The sequence below is a fragment of the Leptodactylus fuscus genome, chromosome 6, assembly GCF_031893055.1.
Source record: "Leptodactylus fuscus isolate aLepFus1 chromosome 6, aLepFus1.hap2, whole genome shotgun sequence".
In the NCBI taxonomy this organism is placed as follows: domain Eukaryota; kingdom Metazoa; phylum Chordata; class Amphibia; order Anura; family Leptodactylidae; genus Leptodactylus; species Leptodactylus fuscus.
The window spans coordinates 73,203,849-73,225,438 of NC_134270.1; the positions used below are offsets into that span (position 1 = coordinate 73,203,849).

Here is a 21,590-nt window from a genome sequence, read left to right on the forward strand (position 1 = left end):
GATTGGTTGCGGTCAGAACAGTGGGATCCCTACGATCACAAGAACTGGTGGGGTGTTTTGCACCTCTGTTCTATTCATTTCAATGGGAACAGATGAAGATAACCAAACTCTGTTTCCAACCTGCCTTTCCATTCAAACTGGGGTGCAAGACATCCCAGTTCTCCTGATTGTGGGGCTCCCACTCACAAAGATGTGACAAGACTATCGCTTTAAATTTCCAGATTCTGTTGTATCTAGCGTGACAAATCTTCACTTTTGTGTTTGGACTCTGTTCTAGCACATTTTATTGATATTTCCTAAAATGTATGTGGCAGAAAAGCTTCATTTTTTGTTAAAAAGGTTCTGCAGTTAAAAGGGTTTAAGAGAAAGACTGTCCACAGGAAAGAAATGACTTAAAATAACCAATGGTGGGTGGTGTACTTGGCTTCTGAATCCTACACCGCTCCAGCGCTGCTCCTCCACGACTTCCATCGTGGCCTGTCAATGTGACATCACTACCATGATAGGAGCCGGGGTACAGTGTTGAAGTGCAGGAGAACTCAGTAGGTGAGTACTACTTGGTTTGGTATTTTAAGGCATACCCTGCCTGTTGTTGACTTTTCCTAAAACAGAATGACTTCTTTAAGACCTGGATTACCAGCGGATTTCCAGAATAATGTGCTAATGCAATGACTACGTATCTTCATGAGATTTTAAATAATTTCATTACAATCCCAGTAGTTACCCAATAGGCCGACCCATTGACAGCAATCCATAAAACATACCACAATATTTTATCAACAGCTTCCTGTCAAGCACAGCTTGGTTACTAATTCTGCAAAGAAAGATACATTTCAGTATGTAGGTCATGGTGATGCTATGACATACCATGGACATGGCATGGTAACACATCGGTGTGTTAACTTAAAGCTCCTAGACCCCATTGCAAAATCTATAATGGGGTCCCAACCTACTTTGTGCCATTTAGAATACTGGTATTAGTTTATGTGGCTGCAGGACCTCTGGGGAACCCTCTGGATCCAGGGTTCAGTAGCAAATACAGACTTTTGTCTATTGGAAGGGGATTGCTTAGCTCTACAATACTGTGGTGGACTATAATGTAAATGACTTCTTGCCCCTGGTCTGTCAGCCTGTAGTACTGAAAGGTAGATGCCAGTACTGAATGACTGTACAACGTTGTGCAAGTTCAGGAAAAGGTCACAACTTTTGTTATCTACCGAATGATACAGTCTGTCTTTGCGTGATTCAATAACTTTACATTCATCTCACTATGAAAATACTCAGACACATCTATGACAAAAATTTTGATCAGAGATCATCCAAATATACTCAAAATATCAATCTTTTTCACCCGTCACCTCTGTATCACATGGATTTGGTTACAATTTCATTGCAATATAGAGGAATAATTTCTCAAAACCAATAAGCAAATAAATCACACGAACAATAATCTGCCACATCACCTGCATTATTGAATCAGATAACTGTACCTTTACTCATAACATTCAATAGCATACAGTTTGACTTCAAGAATTAAAAGGATAATGACTTTTAAAATGTAACTTTTCGCAGATCCACTGCTCGGCCCGGTGGCATATCTAGCACTATATTTGGATAAATCTACTTCAGGACACATACTGGAGGGCCACACTTCAATAGAGGTAGATTACTTGTAAGCCCTCACGGGCAGGGCCCTCTACCCCACTGTGCCAGCTGATCACTGTTAGTTTTATATCTGCCTGTATATTTTGTGTATTGTATGTAACCCCAAGTGTAAAGCACCATGGAATTAATGGTGCTATATAAATAAACAATAATTATTATTATTATTTTACATTCATAAGGCCAAACAAGTGGCATCATATACTGATATACCCACTGAGACTCCATTGTGGGACAATACCCCGTTATGAGTGGCATTTTATACTAATATACCCATTGAGACTCCATTGTGGGACAATACCCCGTTATGAGTGGCATCTTATACTAATATACCCATAGAGACTCCACTGTGGGACAATCACCCATTACGAGTGGCGTTTTATACTGATATACCTGCTAAGACTCCACTCTGAGACAATCCCCAATTACAAGTGGCGTCCTATACTGGTATACCCATTAAGACTCCATTGTTGGACAATCCCCAGTATGTTTAATATTCCTCATATGCAATTCTTCAGGTTTCTTCAAATTAGACATGCCATGTCCACTCATTTCCCACAACCACACCTACACATTTTCAACCACCCTCTCATTGGTGTACTTAGGTCTCAATTTCAGGCTTATACGCTCACCTCATACAGGGTATGCTGCTCCATCCTTTTGCACAGCCCTTAACTCTTTCATCATCTATATAGGATATGCTATCAGGAGTACTCACAACCTCTGTTATTACTACTTTAACATTTATGGTATGTCTGACATTGTAGTGCACTATTATGTACAGTTTAGTTGGAACTGTCATTTTGTTTGGCCTCTTCTTTCCTTTCATACCCTATACCGGTCTAAGTGGCCATTCCATCGTCTTGGATTCTTCTGCCTTGATTTCCTCTCGGGATACTTACTTCCTGCTTTGTTTTTTACCATGGACTTTGCAGCGCTGTTCTTCTATTGTTTATGTTATTTCTACTCTTTTATTTCCCTTGTACTGCATCTGAGATAAGACTTTACTGTCTTCTTGTAACTTGCTTGTATTGTAGATCATGTTGTACAACTTTTCAATAGTTTAAAAAAAAATGTAACTTTTTATAGCAAAGTAGTAACTTTACAAATACTTTACTGTTTCTTTTTTTTTTTCTTGAATTCAATTTATGTTTTTGTTACCATTCAGATTTGTAGCTTCTTTCAAAATTTTGCTGGTTGCCATTGGAAACAGACACTAGTTTATCTGAAATTGTAGACATGTGACTTAACAGCTTAGGTTAGGTTCACACTACCATACTGTATCTGTTGTTTTTATCCATCAGGAGATTAAAAACTGTGTGCAGGTTTTTCTCCTTTATTTGATAACTAAATAAGACAAAATAGCTTCTGTCTTGTTTTTAACATTAGAGAGAAGGATGACAGATGCAAAGGAAGGGTACTCCGTCTGCATGCGCCATTCTATAAGTTAAGTACATATTCTGAACCTTAATCCTCGAGCTGTGATCACACTTGACATCTTTCCCGAAATGTCCAAAAAGTTCCTAGAAAACAATTGTGCAGACTGCTAGAAGCATCGGCAAATCTCCTGAAAGTAGAGCTGCACATATATTTTATATGCATGTCGTCAGGATGGTTCTGTATTATTTTAAAAAACTTTTAAGAAGTAAGCTGTGGCTCTTAAACCAATGGCCCTCATTGCATGCTGGGAGTCGCAGTTACAAGACGGTCTGGAGATCACTGGTGTATGAGGATGTACAATTTAATAAAAAAAAAAAAAAAAAAAACCTTTGCTATAGCAGAGAATGTTTCTCAGTAAGCCTGGATGTTTCAGTGACTAACCCCCTACTGGGTAACTTCAGTTATTAGATGGGCAATCCCTGTTCTGCTACAGGCATCAGCAGTAATGTCTCTTGGCTCTGCTGTAGGATATACCAGTAATCACTCTATCTCTTACTTTATCAATAGTACTGGATTTCTTAAAGTACCACAGTATTTGAGAAAAACTCACAGATTACCAATTCTACAACATTGCTTACTGGTGTTAATCGCTACTTAAAAAGAGTCTATCGTTGCCTAGATCATTTTTTAACTAAGCATATCTTTCCATAGTCTTTAGTAAGGCTAGTCTAGGCATACCTGTCTTACCCTTCGTTCACATCTGCATTAGGTAATCCATCCGGGGAGTCTGAGAAACTGATTCGGCTGATGATGCAGGGGTGCTCCGATTACAGGCATAGTGCTCCCTGAAAACCGATTTAATTTAAAAACAGCTGCAAGGATCAAGGTAAGGGTTGGTTCACATCTGCATTGGTATTCTGTTCGGGGGCGTCCGCATGGGGGCCCCCCCACAAACGGAATACCAAACGCATTTGCAAGCACCGTGCAGTGAAAGCACACGGACCCCATAGACTATAATGGGGTCCATGTGCTTGCTGCGCGATGCCCACATGAATCATTTGGACAGGAAAGTAGATTATGAACTTTCCTGTCTGCTTGTTCCGTGCGGAGATCTGGGGGCAAGCACATAGTCCCCATTATAGTCTAAGTGGATCGTGTGCTGTTACTGCACAGTGCTTGCAATTGCGTTTGGTATTCTGTTTGGGGGGGGGGTCCCCATGCGGACTCCCCTGAACAGAATACCAACGCAGATGTGAACCAACCCTTACCATGATCTCGCAGCTGTTTTTAAATTAAATTGGTTTTCAGGGAGCACAGGGGGCGCTATTTCTGTAATCAGAGCACCCCTGCATCATCAGCCGACTCAGTTTCTCAATACCCACTTCTTGACAGATGATCCCTCCTTCTACACCTCTTTATTGCTTCCAGAGCATCTAGTCACGTACAGCGTAATTAAAATCTCGCACATACGCTGTACATGACTAGGTGCTCTGGAAGCAGTGAAGAGGTGTAGAAGGAGGGATCATTTACCAAGAAGGGGGTGAGAAGCGGAGGCGGCTGATGACACAGGAGTGCTCGGAGCCCAGGGATAAAGCCCCCTGTGCTCTCTGAAGATTAATTTGCATATGAAGGAAAACGGTTTCATTCAAAAATGGCTGTAAGGATCAAGGAAATATAGTAATGCTTATAATAGCTTTGCTAAAGACTACGTAAAGATATGCTTAGTTAAAAAAAAAAAAAAACTATATAGGCAATGAAAGGATCCCTTTAAAGAGGGCCTTTCACCACCTCCACCATCTAGGCTGGTTCTTAGTTTACCCTTCACTGATTCCTGCACAGGTGTAATGTTCTCTCTATCCCCCACTATTCATTTGCAATCAATGCAGTTAGTTTTTGTGCCTAATATGCTACTTAGGCTCTGTGCTGTCAGGTGGGCAGTATCAGGCAGGAGTGGGAAAGGGAGTGTGATTCAGAGCTCCAATCAGAGGCAGGCAAGCAGAGCTCAGAATTACACCCCTTCCCTGCTCCTGCCTGACACCACCCTCTTGACAGTACAGAGCCTAAGTAACATGTCAGTCACCAAACTACCTGAATTAATTGCTCATGAACGGTGGGGTCTATAGAAAAAGGTTAAATCTATGAAGCAGCAACTAGTGGTGCAAAGAGCAAGACTTAACGGAGGTAGTGAAAGATCCTCTTAAACGCCAATAATTCTATACACTGCAGAGCCGTATGTAACCCTCTTCATACTATAGGCTCTATAGTCCAGTTCATCCTGATCTTCCTAGTTCATAAATACCCATCAAGGTAGTGCACCCGCTGATCTGACTCAGCTTCAGATCTAGCACTAAACGACTACTAATAAGAAAAACTGAAACTCCTTTATGAACCATTTTTCCTCCCTAGAAAAGTAACATATCTAATTCAGAAAATAACATGTAGAATTATAGGGAATTTATGAAAATTATTCTTTCCAACATATAACATGTTGAGCTAGAGGTACTGGTAACCTCATGGCTTTCTAGAAAATCCCTCTCTGAATGTGCAGCCCATGAACAGGTGACGCAGAAGCAGGTCTGCAAAATCGGACAAGAATAGGACCTGTTCCATATTTTGCGGCCCAGACTGTCAGCCCACACATGTCTTTCATGGTCATGTGTATGGGCCCATAGAAATGAATGGGTCAGTGTGTTTTCCAGGAAAAACCCAGATAGCAAACTGACCAGACATACGGAACATAAACGTCTGCAAAGGGGCTAAGTCTGTTGGGAATACTTGAGAAAATATGCTGAGAGATACTGGTCTAGCAGATAAAAACGCACATTGTTTTTTCATTTTAAGGTAGTGTTAGCCTTCTAGCGCTCCAGGCCACAGGGTTACTGTATATAAAGGTAGATCTGTCTGGCCTTCTGGAACAGCAACACCATCACATACACCAGAAAAATTCATAGACGTGTATGCTGGGAAGGAGATAACCCGTGCAGAATAAAAGTCGCAGGTTGTTATCTAAACTGCCCGCATATATTTGCACGCTGCGAATGACGCAAGAACAAATCTTGGTGAAAGAAATTTAAATACTGTACCGAGGAACTGCTATAAAAGCTGTGAAAGGACTCGGCTTTCTTCAAGCTCAGTCGTTCATTCACTATTTAAATAGCTGTTGCAGGATAAGGCAATTCAATCTCCCTGGCCGAAACGCCAAACTGTAAGCAGAGTCATTACCATTCCAAGCACACAGACTGCTAACCTAATCTTCCCACGTACTCCATATTCAGGTCCGGGGAGGACACAATGGAGCCTGTGCCTACAGCACTATTTTTAGTCTGCTGTGTACCTGGGCTGCAGTCCGGGAACTCAGACTATCAAAGTGATCCTACTGGTGGAAACACGTTCGCTACATAGATTATAACTCTATTATGGTGGAAATGTGACAATCAAGTCTCTATCTGCAGGTAGCGGATACTAAATATTGCCCCATAAGGCCACAGTATAGGCGCTAGCTGGTCTGAAGGAGAGGTATATGAATGTTGGACACATACAGTACATATATACAATGTTGCTTTAGGAATATCTGATATTATAAAGGGACAGATCAATGTCTGTGAAACTTGGGAAACTTGCTGAGCAAAACCACACTCAAAATTACAGAATTATATAACATTGCAATAATAATGTATTAAACTGCCATACTGTGTGTAAATAACAGTGCCATATAGAGCCCAGATGACAATGCTCATACCGCAAATTCTCAACCAAAGCACAGGGGCATGCAGCTAGCCTCTGCTGTGAGTTATTGTAAAGAAGATGGAAAAAGACCTGGTATTTGTAGATCCGCAGCTCTAAAGATGTTATTAAGCTCATATTTTATTCATTTATTTTGATTCTATAGCACCAACATATTCCACAGCGCTTTACAGACACTGCCATCACTCACTCTCCGAAGTAGGGTTCACAATCCAAATTCACTATCAGTATCAGGGGAAACCCAAGTAAACATGGGGAGGATATACAACCGGCATGCAAATTCACTCCAGGACCCCACTCACCGTGCTGCCCTATCCTTAAAGGGGTTGTCCATGCAAAAAATGTTTTATTTTTTAAAAAGGCCGTGGAAGGTAAAACCCCATCCATGTAGGATTAATGGCCAATCTTTATTTTTCCCATTTTAAAATAGTTTTTAAATAGTTATATAACCCCGTAATAGTACTAAATACCGCACTACTCTCACAATATGTGGACCACACAGTGGCCTTGCAGCGCTGGAGTCCTGGGTTCAAATCTAACCAAGGAAAACATCTGCAAGGAGTTTGTATGCTTTCCCTGTGTTTGCGTGGGTTTCCTTCAGTTTCCTCCCACACTCCAAATGACATACGAAATATAGACTGTGAGCCCTGACAATGACTGTTAAAAGTGCTGCAGAATATGATGGCACTATACAAGTAAGCTAAATAAAAATGATACCACAAGTTCTATGAAGAGGGAAATTCAGATTTATAATCTGTTTTTTATCTACTACAAACTGATGGTAACACTTTGGTATCCAATTCCATTTTTGATCCATCTTTTCTGATTGAAATATGTTGGATAAAATATATTTATTTATTTTTTTTTAAGAGAAAACAAAGACAATTTAATGGATGTATAAATGACAAGTATAAATCTATGCAGTGCGCGCTTAGATACTTCTAGTAGTGGTTACAAAAGTATTACAATACATCTCAGTGTCTATACAGAGGATTTGTATCATAAGATTATTAATCTGAAGCTCCAGACAATATAAAGCAAAGTATTATGCAGGTCTGTGGAGAAGGTGCCAGAACCAATTTTGAATGGAGTCAGATTCGGAAAAAAGTTACCAACTCCAGCTTCAAAATAAAATGATTAATTACTTTTAATTGTATTACTTTTTTTTTGTAGATTGCAAGCCCCACATAGGGATCACAATGTACATTTTTCCCTATCAGTATGTCTTTTTGGAGTATGGGATGGAAATCCACACAAACACGGGGAGAGCTTACAAACTCCTTGCAGATGGTTTTTTGCCCTTGGCAGGATTCGAACCAAGGACTCCAGCGCTACAAGGCTGCAGTGCTAACCACTGAACCACCATGTGCCCCCTTTTAATTGTATTACATTAATTAATTCAATGTATAACTTACTGCATATTTACTTCCATAGGAATCCAATTTAATGAATGAGAGGAGCTTTACTGCTTCCGAATTACTAGAACTGACGTTCAGCAGCAGCGCACATACAGAGAGTTTCAGAATGGAATGGAGGCAGGGAGGATGGCTCTCAAAATGAGAAGTGTGGTTATAGATGGTAGAGGGGCATGGTACAGGGACAGGGAACTTGGTTCTAAAGAATCGCCCCAAGTAGCACTTAGGAGGTTTTAGCATAATAAGAAAAAGTTTATAAAGGTTTTTTTCCCCATCTCAGGATTTTGCCTGCTCTCTTGTTTCCTCTCCTTTCCTGGTTTTCAGCTTAGCCCATGAGCCTTCTCCCAAGATGAACAGTGTGCTCATTTGCACACTAAGGCTAAAGCTCCAAGTTGCAGAAACACAGCTTTTTTGTAGCAGATTTTGTTGTATTTTTTTGTGTAGACGCAAAAGAGCTTCTTATATATTCATAATTACTTTTGTAGCTATTCTTGGCTTTGGCTCAAAAAACCGCAACAAAATCTGCAGTAAAAATAGCTGCATTTCTGCAACTTGGGGCCTTAGGCTGAGGCCCCATGTTGTGGAAACGCATCTTTTCTTGTTGCAAGTTTTGTTGCGTTTTTTTGAGCCAAAGCCAAGAATGGCTTCTAAAGAAATAAGCAATATATAGGTATATAGGAAGCTCTAATACATCTCCCTTCTGCTCAATCCACTCCTGGCTTTGGCTCAAAAAAACGCAGCAAAATCTGCAACAAAAAAAAAGCTGCGTTTCTGCAACGTGGCGCAGTAAATTACACAATTATCTTGAATCTACATACAGAGAGGTAACAGTTACTGACCAAGCATCTTATTATTATCAGGGCTCAGCAGTTCAGAGCAGTTTGCAGAGAAAAAGAAGAAAATATAGGTGACCAGGAACAGAAACTCAGAGAGATAATAGAGGTGGCCTGAAGCCTAGGCAACAAACTGCAAACACTTATTAAGACTTATTAACACACTAGCTGGTACCCGCGACTTCGTCTGCGGTGATTGTAGAAGTGGGTATATACAGGCGCGGGTAAGGTTTTCGTACTGTGTATAAGGTATGGGATATAAAATGTAACTGTGTATCTTGTTGTTGCTGTAATTCAGAGAATACGTGAGACTTTTGTGTTGAATGTAATTTGTATTTCAGCCGCTATACGGTGTTGGTATAAACTGTACATAGTGACTTTGGGACAGAGGTATTTCAGGTTAATATACTTTCGATATACGACATTGTATGATTTGTTATTTTCCGCCAGTACATGTAAGTTTTGGGCACAGGATACTCTTGAGTAAGCAACATAAAGTGTGGCCCTGTGCATGACAGTTTAGTAACTCAATGTGCCTCTTATTAATAGCAATTAACCCCATCATGTCCCTCACATTAACCCCAGTGTAAGAGTTACTGATAGAGATGAGCGAGTACTGTTGGGATCAGCGGATCCGAACAGCACGCTCGCATAGAAATGAATGGACGTAGCCGGCACGCGGGGGGTTAAGCGCGCTGGCTACGTCCAAGCGGAAGTACCAGGTGCATCCATTCATTTCTATGGAGCGTGCTGTTCAGATCGGCTGATCCCAACAGTACTCGCTCATCTCTAGTTACTGATATGTGAGAGACTTGGAGGTAATAATTAAGTATCTTCATTACTGAGGTCTTTTATTAGTACCTCCATATGTTTCACATATTAGTAACCTTTATATGGGGCACACAGGGGTTAATATGAGGGACATGATGGGGTTTATTCCTATTAATGTGAGGTACATGGAGTTACTAACACTAAACTAATAACCCCTATAGTGTCCATATTAGGACATCCTCAGATATCAGAGTCAAACATCAGATTAATGCTAGTTTCAGCTCTGATACCTGACTTCTGATTTGTCTGACACCTGACTCTGACACCTGACTCTGACTAGTGACATCTAATACCTGACCCTGACACCTGACCCTGACACCTGACACCTGACTCTGACACCTGACTTCTGACACCTGACTTCTGACACCTGACTTCTGACACCTGACTTCTGACTCCGTCAGAGATCAGACTCAGGCATCACATACAAGCCAGCACATACACTATGCCTCCCAATGATTGGCCAGGATTACAGAGCCCCCTGCTGACACTCAGGAGTAGAAGATACAGTGTATATAGCAGCTGCAGGCTGAGAATCTCAGATGAGACCTGATACCTGACTTGTGACTCCTTCATAGATCAGACTCAGACATCACATACAAGCTAGCACATACACTATGCCTGCTAATGATTGGCCAGGATTACAGAGCCCCCTGCAGGAGTAGAAGATACAGTGTATATAGGAGCTGCAGGATGGGAAGCTCAGATGAGACCTGATACCTGACTACTGACTCCGTCAGAGATCAGACTCAGACATCACATACAAGCCAGCACATACAATGGTGGAAACTTATCAAGTGAAATGCTCCAGAATTCTAGTATCATTTTCACCAAATACACCCTGTAACATGTTGGGCACCACATTTATCAAGTGTTTTAAATACTTTTAAAACTTGTGAAAAAAGGGGCATAGACTCACAGTTAAGGGGCGGGACCTACAACATTGTGCTACAAAAATTCACCAGTAAGCTCCAAAGAACCTCAACTCATCTTCCATAGGAGACCCTGCTGCAGATTTTACCAAAAAATCATCAGAGAGAAAAGTCCTGCACAAAGTAGAGGAGGAGTAGAGCTGATTGGATGAGACTCTTGCAGTAATTGTCATTGACAGCATCTCCACCAATCAGAGCTTCTGAGGGAGGTAACTTTACTGTGAGTCTACGCCCCTTTTTTTTTCACTGTGCTGCTGGCATGCCAGTGAAATATGGCAGGAGTGCCACTCTTGGCAAATATGGCAGGAGTGCCACTCTTGTGCCAGGGGTTGCTGACCTCTGCTGTAGAGGGTAATATGAATTTTGTGGCTTGCTATGGTCCAAAGTGTGTGAGATTGCAGAGATAGTGATGTGAGTTTGGGTTTTGTGGGGGTCCTGGGAAAAACGTATGTGCGCTATTGTGACGAAAAGTAGCCTATTGCGCAATCGAGTGTAGGGACTATGTTTGTGGAAAATTTCAGCCAAATCGGTGGAGCGGTTTTTGCGTGATTGACCGCCAAACATCCGAACATCCAAAGGGTCCTGGGAAAAACGTATGTGCGCTATTGTGACGAAAAGTAGCCTAATGCGCAATCGAGTGTAGGGACTATGTTTGTGGAAAATTTCAGCCAAATCGGGGTCCAAAGTGTGTGAGATTGCAGAGATAGTGATGTGAGTTTGGGGTTTGTGGGGGTCCTGGGAAAAACGTATGTGCGTTATTGTGACGAAAATTAGCCTATTGCGCAATGGGGTGTATTAACTATGTTTGTGGAAAATTTCAGCCAAATCGGTCGAGCGGGTTTTGCGTGATTGACTAACAAACATCCGAACACACAAACCCACAAACATCCAAACTCACAAACTTTCACATTTATAATATTAATAGGATAGTCAGTTATATCTGACAAACAGAGAGATAAAGCAGTGGTCTGCTGTATTGAGTCTTCATTATATCTATGCTTCAGAAATCCTCTATAAAAGCTGGTTATTGTTGGCGTTTCAGTGTATTGCATTTGCTGCTGCTGCACCTTAAGATCTCTTAAACTCATCTCCTTGCTGTAGTTTTGGCTTTCTATTACAAACCAGGAAGATAAGGCTGTAAAGTATGGTAGACCCTTCCCAAACTGGGAGCTGTAAGATACTAGTGGATCCTTCTAGACTAACTGCTCATAAAGATATTGATGTAGAAGCTCTTGGTCCCTATCTGTAGCCGCCCTCCCCCTAAACAGCAGATGCAATGCCATTACACTGTATAGGATATGAATACATAATAGCAAATCATTTCCTTTGTATACCACAATAGCCTACAATGCTGTACTCTTATGCATTAGGGTGGTCTTCAAGCTCCCTTAAACACAGGAAGCAAAAAGATAGACATAGACAAAAACAAAGGTGGGGTTGGCGTGACCATCATAGATGGATAGATGCAACTTACAAGGATTTAGGACTGATAGAGGCTCTTCACAGAAAGTACAGTCTCATATCCACCCTACATCCCAAATCACTGATGTGGATCAATACATAAACTGCACTCTCAGCGGCCAGGCATTCTGCCATACGCTCTCTTCTCTCTATCCGTCAGTTTACATAGCACACTTGTCATATAAATATGTAATGAGAGTAAAATACCTCTATTCTCATGATACTTTGGTCGCTCTCTCTATATATACACACACGCAATATAAACCAAGATTCACAGTCTACTGTATATACATATATATACAGATACAAGCATTGATCCTAAGTTCCAGCCTGTACGGCAGCAATTCTTATCTACATCTGTTTTCACCTAGTATTCCCTGCTTGTTCAGTGTCTACATTACAGTCTGCTCACGTGATACGTCTGAGAAGCATAGGAACAGTCATTAATGTGTCATAGAAAATATCAAAGTGTTATTCAGAACTACAGAAACTTTGTATTACATTACAATATAGGTTTAACAATCTTTGTGTCATACTGCAGAGTAGGAGAAGGGCTCCTCCTGCAGCCATACAAAGGACGGTGACAATATATTTCTATAGTGTTCCTTTAGGAAAATGTTTGGGTTCATTCACACGGGACAAAAGGGGGTGGATTTTGGCGCCAAATCCACGTCAGAATCCGCCCCCTCACAATAAAGGTCTATGTAGACCGCGAGCTTCCTTTTTTCCATGAGCATTATGTTCATGCTCACAGAAAAAAGAAGTGAGCTGCCTTTTCTTCAGGTGGATTCTGCGGCTGATTCAGCCATGGCGTCCGCCTCACGGCAACATCCTCTGGTCTAGGCCCAATCATTTGGGCCTACTCCAGAGCGGGAAGCTGTGACTGTCAGAAGCCGCGACAGGCACATTTTGGTTCTATTCTGATGCGGCTTCCCGCGTCAAAATCAGGACCAAATTACGCCATCCCGTGTCCCGTGTGAACGGGGCCTTAGATGCTTTGTTCACGAACAGAAAACACCTAAAAACAACCACTTTAGAATCAATACATAAAAATATTATGTAACCAAAATGTATACACATCTAAGGTTAGGTTCACACCTGCGTTGGCGATTCTGTACGAGACTCAGCCACAGATTCCGCTTAAAAACAGCAGAGAGAAAAGTGCTGCAAGGAGAAATTTTCCCTCCACCAGTTTCAGTATAAAACAGGCAGAAACCCAGCGGACCCCATTATAGTCCAAGGGGTTCATGAGTAACTGCTTTATAAGCAGACAGGTTTGCTGTCTTTTGGGTCCCCGTGCAGACACGAACGCTTGTGTGAACCTAGCCTTAGGTGTTACCATCATCACACAATCTTCTAGCATTCTTCAGACACCAATCAGATAACAATAAGGTCAAAATATCTACTATTTCTAATAGGTTATGTCATTCCCCCATACATATTCCAACAAGTTGAATACTAGACAGAAAACAACCTCTCACAATAAGAGCTGTAATCCTGCCTGCTGGGACTTCTGTAAGTAAACGCTTATTGGCATAGGCAGCAGTAATATTGTATTACATGGCACATACTAGAAATAAAGGGTATCTGACTTTTCATCAAAAGTTAAATATCTGCACAGTCTTGCTGGACAGTCTGTTCTCTAGCTGTATGAGCTGTATACATGGTATCCTATTTTATGCTAACAGACTCAATATGGCTGCATCAGATTTTGCATTTCTCTCTGAGGCAGTCTGCCCCTCCACTAATTATTACTACTGTTGGTTTCTTACATGTTTTATTCAGCCAGAAGTAACTGTAAGGCTGCCTTCACACGGAGTAAAGCCGGCCTTGTAAAAATCCTCATTCACAGCCGTACACGCGAGCGCTTCGGAAGGCTCCCGAGCACTCCCCATTCACTTCAATGGGAGCGCTCGTAACGTCGGCTTTACAAGCGCTCCCATTGAAGTGAATGGGAAGTGTTCGGGAGCCTTCTGCAGTGCTCGCGTGTACGGCTGTTTTACAAGCCCGGCATTACTCCGTGTGAAGGCAGCCTAAAATAGCAAACAAATACCTCAAAAAATCCTAGTGAACATAACAAAGGAGATCCAGGGAAAATGGATTGCAGCTGCAACTTCTACTCACACTTCTTTTATTCATAGTATTGCTTTCCATTGGTTTGGCGACCTTCTGTCATGTGATGGAACCACAAGGTCTCTGTAAAGATCCTCAACCAACAGGAAGTTGAAGTTTGCAGATAAGATGTTTCTGCATATATCTCTGTATGTGGGGCTCATTGTACATCATGGTTTTGTGGCATTTTTTTGTCATAAAACCACGATGTACAATATTCCCCTTATTCACAGATGTATGTAGGCCAGGACTATACAGGAATAAAGGGCTGACTGCACCCTTTCCTGCCTGCCTGTGCACTGCATAGCCATATGATTCTCGCCCATCTTGGCACAAAATAAAAAGCAACCCAAAATTCAACTGTATTGTTCCTAAATTCCAAAATTTCTCCAAATCGTACAATTTTGTCTTCAACTCCTGTACAGACCTATGTATTGTTTTCATTTTACTGACACACAAACCCATTGTTTAGTCCTACTCTTCATTTTGTCTTCTATTATCTATAGACTCCACACAGGTTATTGTTTGTAGCAGTGCAAATACAGTCTGCACAAGAGCAGAAAAGGTAGGATAGTTTTAGGCTAAGGCCCCACGTAGCGGGCCGCAGTAAAGAAGCACTGCGGGGAAAAAACACGGTGGCAATGCATTACGATTTTTCCCACAGCGCTTTTCACAGGAAAAAGTTCCTGCTGACTTTTTGCTTCCATTATACCTATAGAGAAACCACCGGCATTTCCGTAGGCATAATTGACATACTGTGACATCCTGCGATTTCTGAGTTTTGGGAATCACAGCATGTCCGTTGTGCATATTTTTTTTCAATGTGAGGATGTGATTCGCTAGGGAAACATGGAAACAGTAGGATGGGAACAGCAGTATGAGACCACCCTGGGAAACACCGGAGCACTGCAGACAGGTGAGTATGGTGTTTTTTTGTTTTATTTTATTTATTAATTTTTCACCTTCCCTGACCTAAAATTATTTTTTTTTTTTATCCTGGACAACCTCAGCATAGCGCCGTACATTTGTATAACATACTGTGCTTGATATTGCCGCAGCCTATTCATTTTATTGGGACTGAGCTGTCAACAGATCATGTGACTGCAACATGGCATGTTAAAGAGGTCCTTTCACCCCCTCTGCCAAGTCCAGTTCCATGCATAATTTAAAGAGTACCTCTCATGTCCTGCCATGTTAAATAATGCTGCAAAGCTTTCAGTTTTGCGGGTATGTGCTCTGATCCCAAAGATACCAGTGTCATTAACTTCGGTACTGATACCACTGTACTATCAAAGCGACTGGTCTCACAGCTCAGCGTCATCACTGGGCAATGAGGCACAACCCCTTTCACAGTACAAGTCCATAGAAGTGTAATGTCAGAAGCGTTCCTCACTGCGATAATGCTGAGCTGTGACACCGGTCCCTGACAGTGCAGCGATATTGGTAGTGAAACTAACAACGGCGATATCTCTGGCAGCGGGACGCATATTTGCTAAACTGACGATGCATTGCACTGTCAGCAACCTGTGGTTTGCGTACCCCAGGGGGTATACCGTGCAGTCTCAAGGGATACATGCTGTGGCTGAGAACCATTGCTCTGGAATTGGTGGTTATATTTAGTTCTCAGGTTCTGAGGCTCCTAAGGTGCTAGTGCCACCCAGACCACCCATCGTCTTCAAATACTGAGGCACAGTGGCCGCCAAGCAGAGTCTGGTGTCAAAGGACATTGGGTCAGGGTTAAAGGTGTGGGTTTCCTCTACAGTAATGGGTAGTGTGTTCTGAACAGGCAAATGATCTGTAAATAGCTGGTCAGAAAATAAAAGAACCTCAGAACTAGGGCCTGCAAGGGGGGGGGCCCATAAGCAAAAGGATTTGCTTGGAGCACTATGCCCACTTGAGATTTGGAGTAGGCTTTCTCACATGAGAGACACCATGGCGTCCATTGGGGATAATTGGCACTTTTTTTCATGAAGGGGTATCTTGAAAAAGTTGAGAAACACTTTGTTAGAGGATGTGAAAGATCCTGTTTAATAGATGCTGCTGCACTGTGTCCAGCAAAGTTGGAACTTTTTCCTTAACCCGTCAATCCTGAGCAATAAAAGCAGTTATTTTTTGGTGTCTGATATACTACTTAGGCCCCTGCAAATTCATGAGGAAAAACCCAGATAGCACACTGACACTTGCATTTCTCTTAGTCCAAGCACATGACTGTGCATTACATGGGTCGGTGAGTGAGCCAACAGTCTGGGCTACAAAACTCAGGACAGGTCCTATTCTTGTCCGGTTTTGCGGCTGTGATTCCGCAGCTCCTATTCATTAAATGAATGTGGCTGCAGAAACACGGCCGGTGCATGAGCAGCACAAAGATGACATCCGTGTGCTGTCCTTGCGCTGGCCGTGTCGTTCAATCACAGCCAGTGGCCAGCCCTTGTGTGTACAACTTTATGTATCTATGTACTAGGACGCGCATTTCATTTCTGTGCATGATCTGTCAATCAACACATCCACATGTATAGAGAAAATAGTGTTCAAAAATGGACAAGTTTTACAAGGTCTGGTCACTAGGACTTTCCTCATGCAATAGTAGATCCAAGAAGGACATCATCCAAGATCCCCCCTCTCTTACCTGTGGAAGGGCAATGTTCAGCTGCCTTTGAAGAGATTCCTTCTCATGACCCAGTTCTCTCAGCCGTAGCTGCGCAGTGGCCAAGCTCTCCTGAGTCTCCCGCAGAGTCTCAAGCAACCTCTCCCTCTCATTTAACATGTTTACCATAAGCTGCTCAAAGTTGGCATCGTCGGAGCTGTAGGTCGAACCCCGACGGTTGTCCTCATTAATGGTGGGCATCACTTCACACATCATCTTGGCAGCTTTATGTCACAAGATATATACCAGGAAAAGAAGGCACCAGGGAGGGCTATAAATGCTGACAAATCCAGTCAAGGCAAACAGGTGGGGGGAAAGACGCAGCACAGGAGAGGATCCACTTGTTTACATCAGAAATGAATATGGGAGGGTAACCATGTGCATGAAGACTATGTGTAGTGTCCAGCTTGAAGCATCTTTATTACAGTCAAGATGAGGCTTCCCGATCAAGTCACTACTTGCAGACGTATAGACCACGTCAATAAGTCAGGAATCTTCTCACAGAAGTCACCAATCATCAAGAATGTCCACATAAGTCTGTAACAAATCCTAGAATAAAAGATAGAGATCTTAGAAACATGCACAAGCTATCATGGAGTCCTGAAAATTAAAATAATGAGATAAAATCTCTAATAGTAAAAAGGATATAAAAAACCAATTCTAACAAAAAATTAATTATTAAAGCAATGTGGCATGAAATGTAATGTACTGCACCGAAATCCATGAAAACATACTGGAGCAGTGCCACTTAAGCGAGAAGGACATAATAGTAAGTTATGATACGTAGTGACCATATTACGGCTGCAACACTCAGACCCTACAGCCTGCTAAAGATCCAATATTTCGCTACAACGGGCCATTTTTGGGAGATACGGTAGTGAATACCACAGTAGTGAATAGTGAATAGCATTGAAGAACAGGCATCATTAGGTACATCTAGCAAAATATCTAATGTAAAACGCGTCCTGTTAAAATAGTTGGAAGGCGCTCATGGCTTAATTCTGGCAGCCAAGTCTTTCTTGCTTAGATAAAATGTAGCTTTTAAGGCTCTTCTTATTTTTCTGCTGGTGTTTCATCACCAGTGTGATAGTGAGGCCTGGGAATTGCTGCAATTACAACCCCACCCTGATTCCGTGTAGCCGGCTGACGGGAGGGTTCCACCTTGCCTCACCCCAAGTTTCTCTCTGTAACACGTGAAGACGTGAGACTTTCACAACACTCCCTTGGTGTTTTACTCAGTGGGTTACAATACAAAAACAACATATGAATCTTGTATTGGCAGGAAAAGAAGAAAGACAGGATAATCCGCACGGAATACTAATTATTTACCAATTACTTGAACATCTAATAAAATAAACTCTTGCTTGGTATATTGTAAAATTACATAATGGAGAACTTTCTTACTGAATGTCTTTACTGAGGATTATAAAAAGAATATGACAAATACGTTATAGGGAAAGCTTTATACAACACCCGAAAAAAATTAAAAAGCTCAGGATATGGGCACAGATGTTATATTTCAACTCACCCCCACCCTTTATTAGGTTGTATTGACATATTTATTTATTATGCTTACTTATATAGCGTCATCATATTCCGCAGCACTTTACAGACATTGACAATCACTGTCCCATATAGGGCTCACAATCTACATACCGTAATACATCTGTATTATAGAGACCATATTACACCTGGAAATCTCTTTAGTAGCTGATCTAGTGAACCAAACTAAAAGCATCATAGGGATCGACAGTCATGGGGAAGAAATAGTACAAGAAGTTATTAGACCATGCATGTCCCGTTAAGAATTTTGGGAAAGGAATATGCAAATAAGTCCTCCTTGGTGTGAAAGGGAACTTGTTCTAGTGTCCCTTCCTTTTGGCGTAGATTTTTCTGGCTTGGCTATATTCCCAGATTATGTTATAAGGTTTCAAGAAAACCAGGCCTTGATCTATAGGGAGCTACCTTTCAAAAGGTGGTGCTAGAGCAAATTCTACTTTTCCACCAAAGAGGACTTATGCTCTAACTTCTCCATATCGATGCCAATTGCAATTACATTACAAAAATCCCTGCCTGTTAAGCTTATAATTACATATCCCCTTAAGGCTAGGGCCTCACATGGCGAAAACGACACGGAAATAATCATGGCGTTTTACAGTCAGAACAAAGTCTATGGGATTCTAGCAAACCCCATGCCCACTTTGGGGTAAAAACCACGCCGTGGACATGTGGCAATTTCCAAAACTGGCGTGGTTATGGAAATTGCAGCATGTCAATTATAACTATGGAAACGTCAGCAGTCTAAAGCGCTGCGGGAAGAACCGCGATGCGTTGCGCTTTTACACTGCAGCAATGCCACAACATGCGAATACAACCTAATAACTACTGGTATTTTGTATTCTGTTTACGGTTGCATGTAAATTTCTATATAATTTATATCAACCTTTTTGTGTCATGTAAATAGAAAAAAAAGCTATCTGAGGAATTGTTTTATTGCCCATAGGGCACACTAAATAGCCTGATTATTTAATTCTTCAGATTACCTAATATGTGTAGTTATTTTGGTTTGCAGGGATTTTTTATTACGTTTTAATCCCATTAAAGGACTACTATCTTACATCTTTATTTTCAACCTGTAATGTATTAGCATATTCCTGTACGTTAATACATTATGCTCTGTGTCATTATGACTGCTGTTAGAGCAAAACGTATTGTTCCTTAACAGCAGGGTTATTGAGTAGGCCGCCCTGGGGTTCTTTCAAGGTCCTGAGGGATGACTGTAGAGTGCCCTCTGATCCTGCCATGGTCTAAAGGGTTAAACGTCGGGATCGGAGGTTTCTCCAACTGTACAGCAGGAGGCAGCTCTAAGAACCAGAGGTGTTAACAACCAGAAGAACCCCTTCTACTGCTGCCACACCAAAAGACACAACTGAACCCTCAATAGACAGAAAGAGGTTGTTAAGGGGTTAAAGCAGTAATTCTAAATAAGCAAAGCAGAAGATTGAAGCATGGGGGTAAAGAAGCATCTTAAAAGGGTTGTTAAATGATACAACTTTGTTACATATGCCCAGTTCAGAAGCAAATTAGACAAGAAGATCCCCTTTAACTGCAACAACACCAATGCATGCACTACAACTACAAGTTTTAAACTGGGGCCCCACGTTGCGAAAACACTACATTTTACAGTACCTGCAAAATGGATTGGATTCTGGCTAATCCCATCCACACATTGCAGAATAAAATCCTCAGCAGAAATTGCAGCATGTCAATTATACATACAGAAATGCTGGTGTTTTCCATATAGATATAATAGGGGCAGAAATCCACAGAGGAAAACTGCAGACATTCTGTGAAAAACGCTGTGGGAAAAAAATGCAATTTCAATAGCGCTTTTTGGCCACGGCCTGCTACATGGGGCCTTAGCCTTACTGTGCTATACGGAAAAGCTCTGTAATGACAGTCTGATCCCAAACTGTACTAAAACTTCAATACTAACATGAGCCAACACAAAGGACTAGAGCCATGCAAAAGACATCTCAAAAGGTCTCAATACTTTCATCTGCCCTCCAAACAAGATATACCTTTTCTTAATACCCTATAACACAAAATCATGTCCTACAACCTCTTTCTCTGCGGCTGTTGCAATCCATGCTAGTACATGTAATATTTCAAAAGGCAGAAGCCATAACACGGAAAACACTAACCTAAAGTTTAACTTATTGCCAAGAACTTAGCATTCTTTCCTGTCATCGGCCACTTACTGATGTCACGTGAATGGATATTAATGGGCACTGAGTAGGTCCTTACATTCCTTACATATATTCACTTATTCGCCTCATAAATATATTATTTCTATGATACACTGCAGTAAGAGAACATAAAAGAGGTGATGAGTATTATATGCTGTGTGCTGGGAGGGGTAGACTAATAGGCAGCTTCATATATATTTATAAGGCATCCTGCCCCAAGATCTACCTCTACAATTACATTCAGTTACACCAATGGCCTATATCAATGGACACTGCTCATCCAGATCCTTCTGGTTCCTAACAAGACCAGAAAAGAGCAGAAGGTATGGGATGAAGCTCCTGCACTGTTAAGTCAGTAGACCAAAGCACCGACTCTGACACTTCAATTTTCCCACAGCCTGATTCTGACTCCTGCTGACAGCCATAGTTAGACAGTCGTATTCACACTCACAAAGATAGTGACTGACTTCATCTAAACGTACATATATGCCATGCACCAAACTTATTATACATTATTGATAAATGTACAATATCATTATAAACAATTAAAGGGATTGTCCATTTTCAGACCAGTATTGAGAGACACGTGATTTTTTGAATAATAAAAGGATATACAATTTTCCAATATACTATAGGTATCAATTCCTCACAGTCTCTGCTTGCTGTCATTCATTCTGCTTACTTCCAACAGATAAAAATCAGTCCATGGTCATGTGATATAAGTCTATAGTCATGTGATATACAGTCCATAGTCATGTGATATACAGTCCATAGTCATGTGATGAGCACACAGGTGCACAGCTCGTTACCAGGCAGATGTCTGATTACTG

At 41.4% G+C, this 21,590-nt stretch overlaps 1 protein-coding gene across 6 annotated transcripts in view; it reads right to left on the reverse strand.

The window, feature by feature from the left end:
• PPFIA3 (PPFI scaffold protein A3) overlaps positions 1–21,590 on the reverse strand; it is a 104,849-nt gene that overhangs the window by 67,500 nt on the left and 15,759 nt on the right. For all 6 annotated transcript variants that reach the window (XM_075280228.1, XM_075280227.1, XM_075280223.1 and 3 more), the window contains exon 2: positions 16,994–17,560. In XM_075280228.1, the coding sequence (XP_075136329.1) occupies positions 16,994–17,227 (234 nt within the window). In that variant the 5' untranslated portion in view covers positions 17,228–17,560. The remainder of the gene's footprint in view (positions 1–16,993; positions 17,561–21,590) is intronic.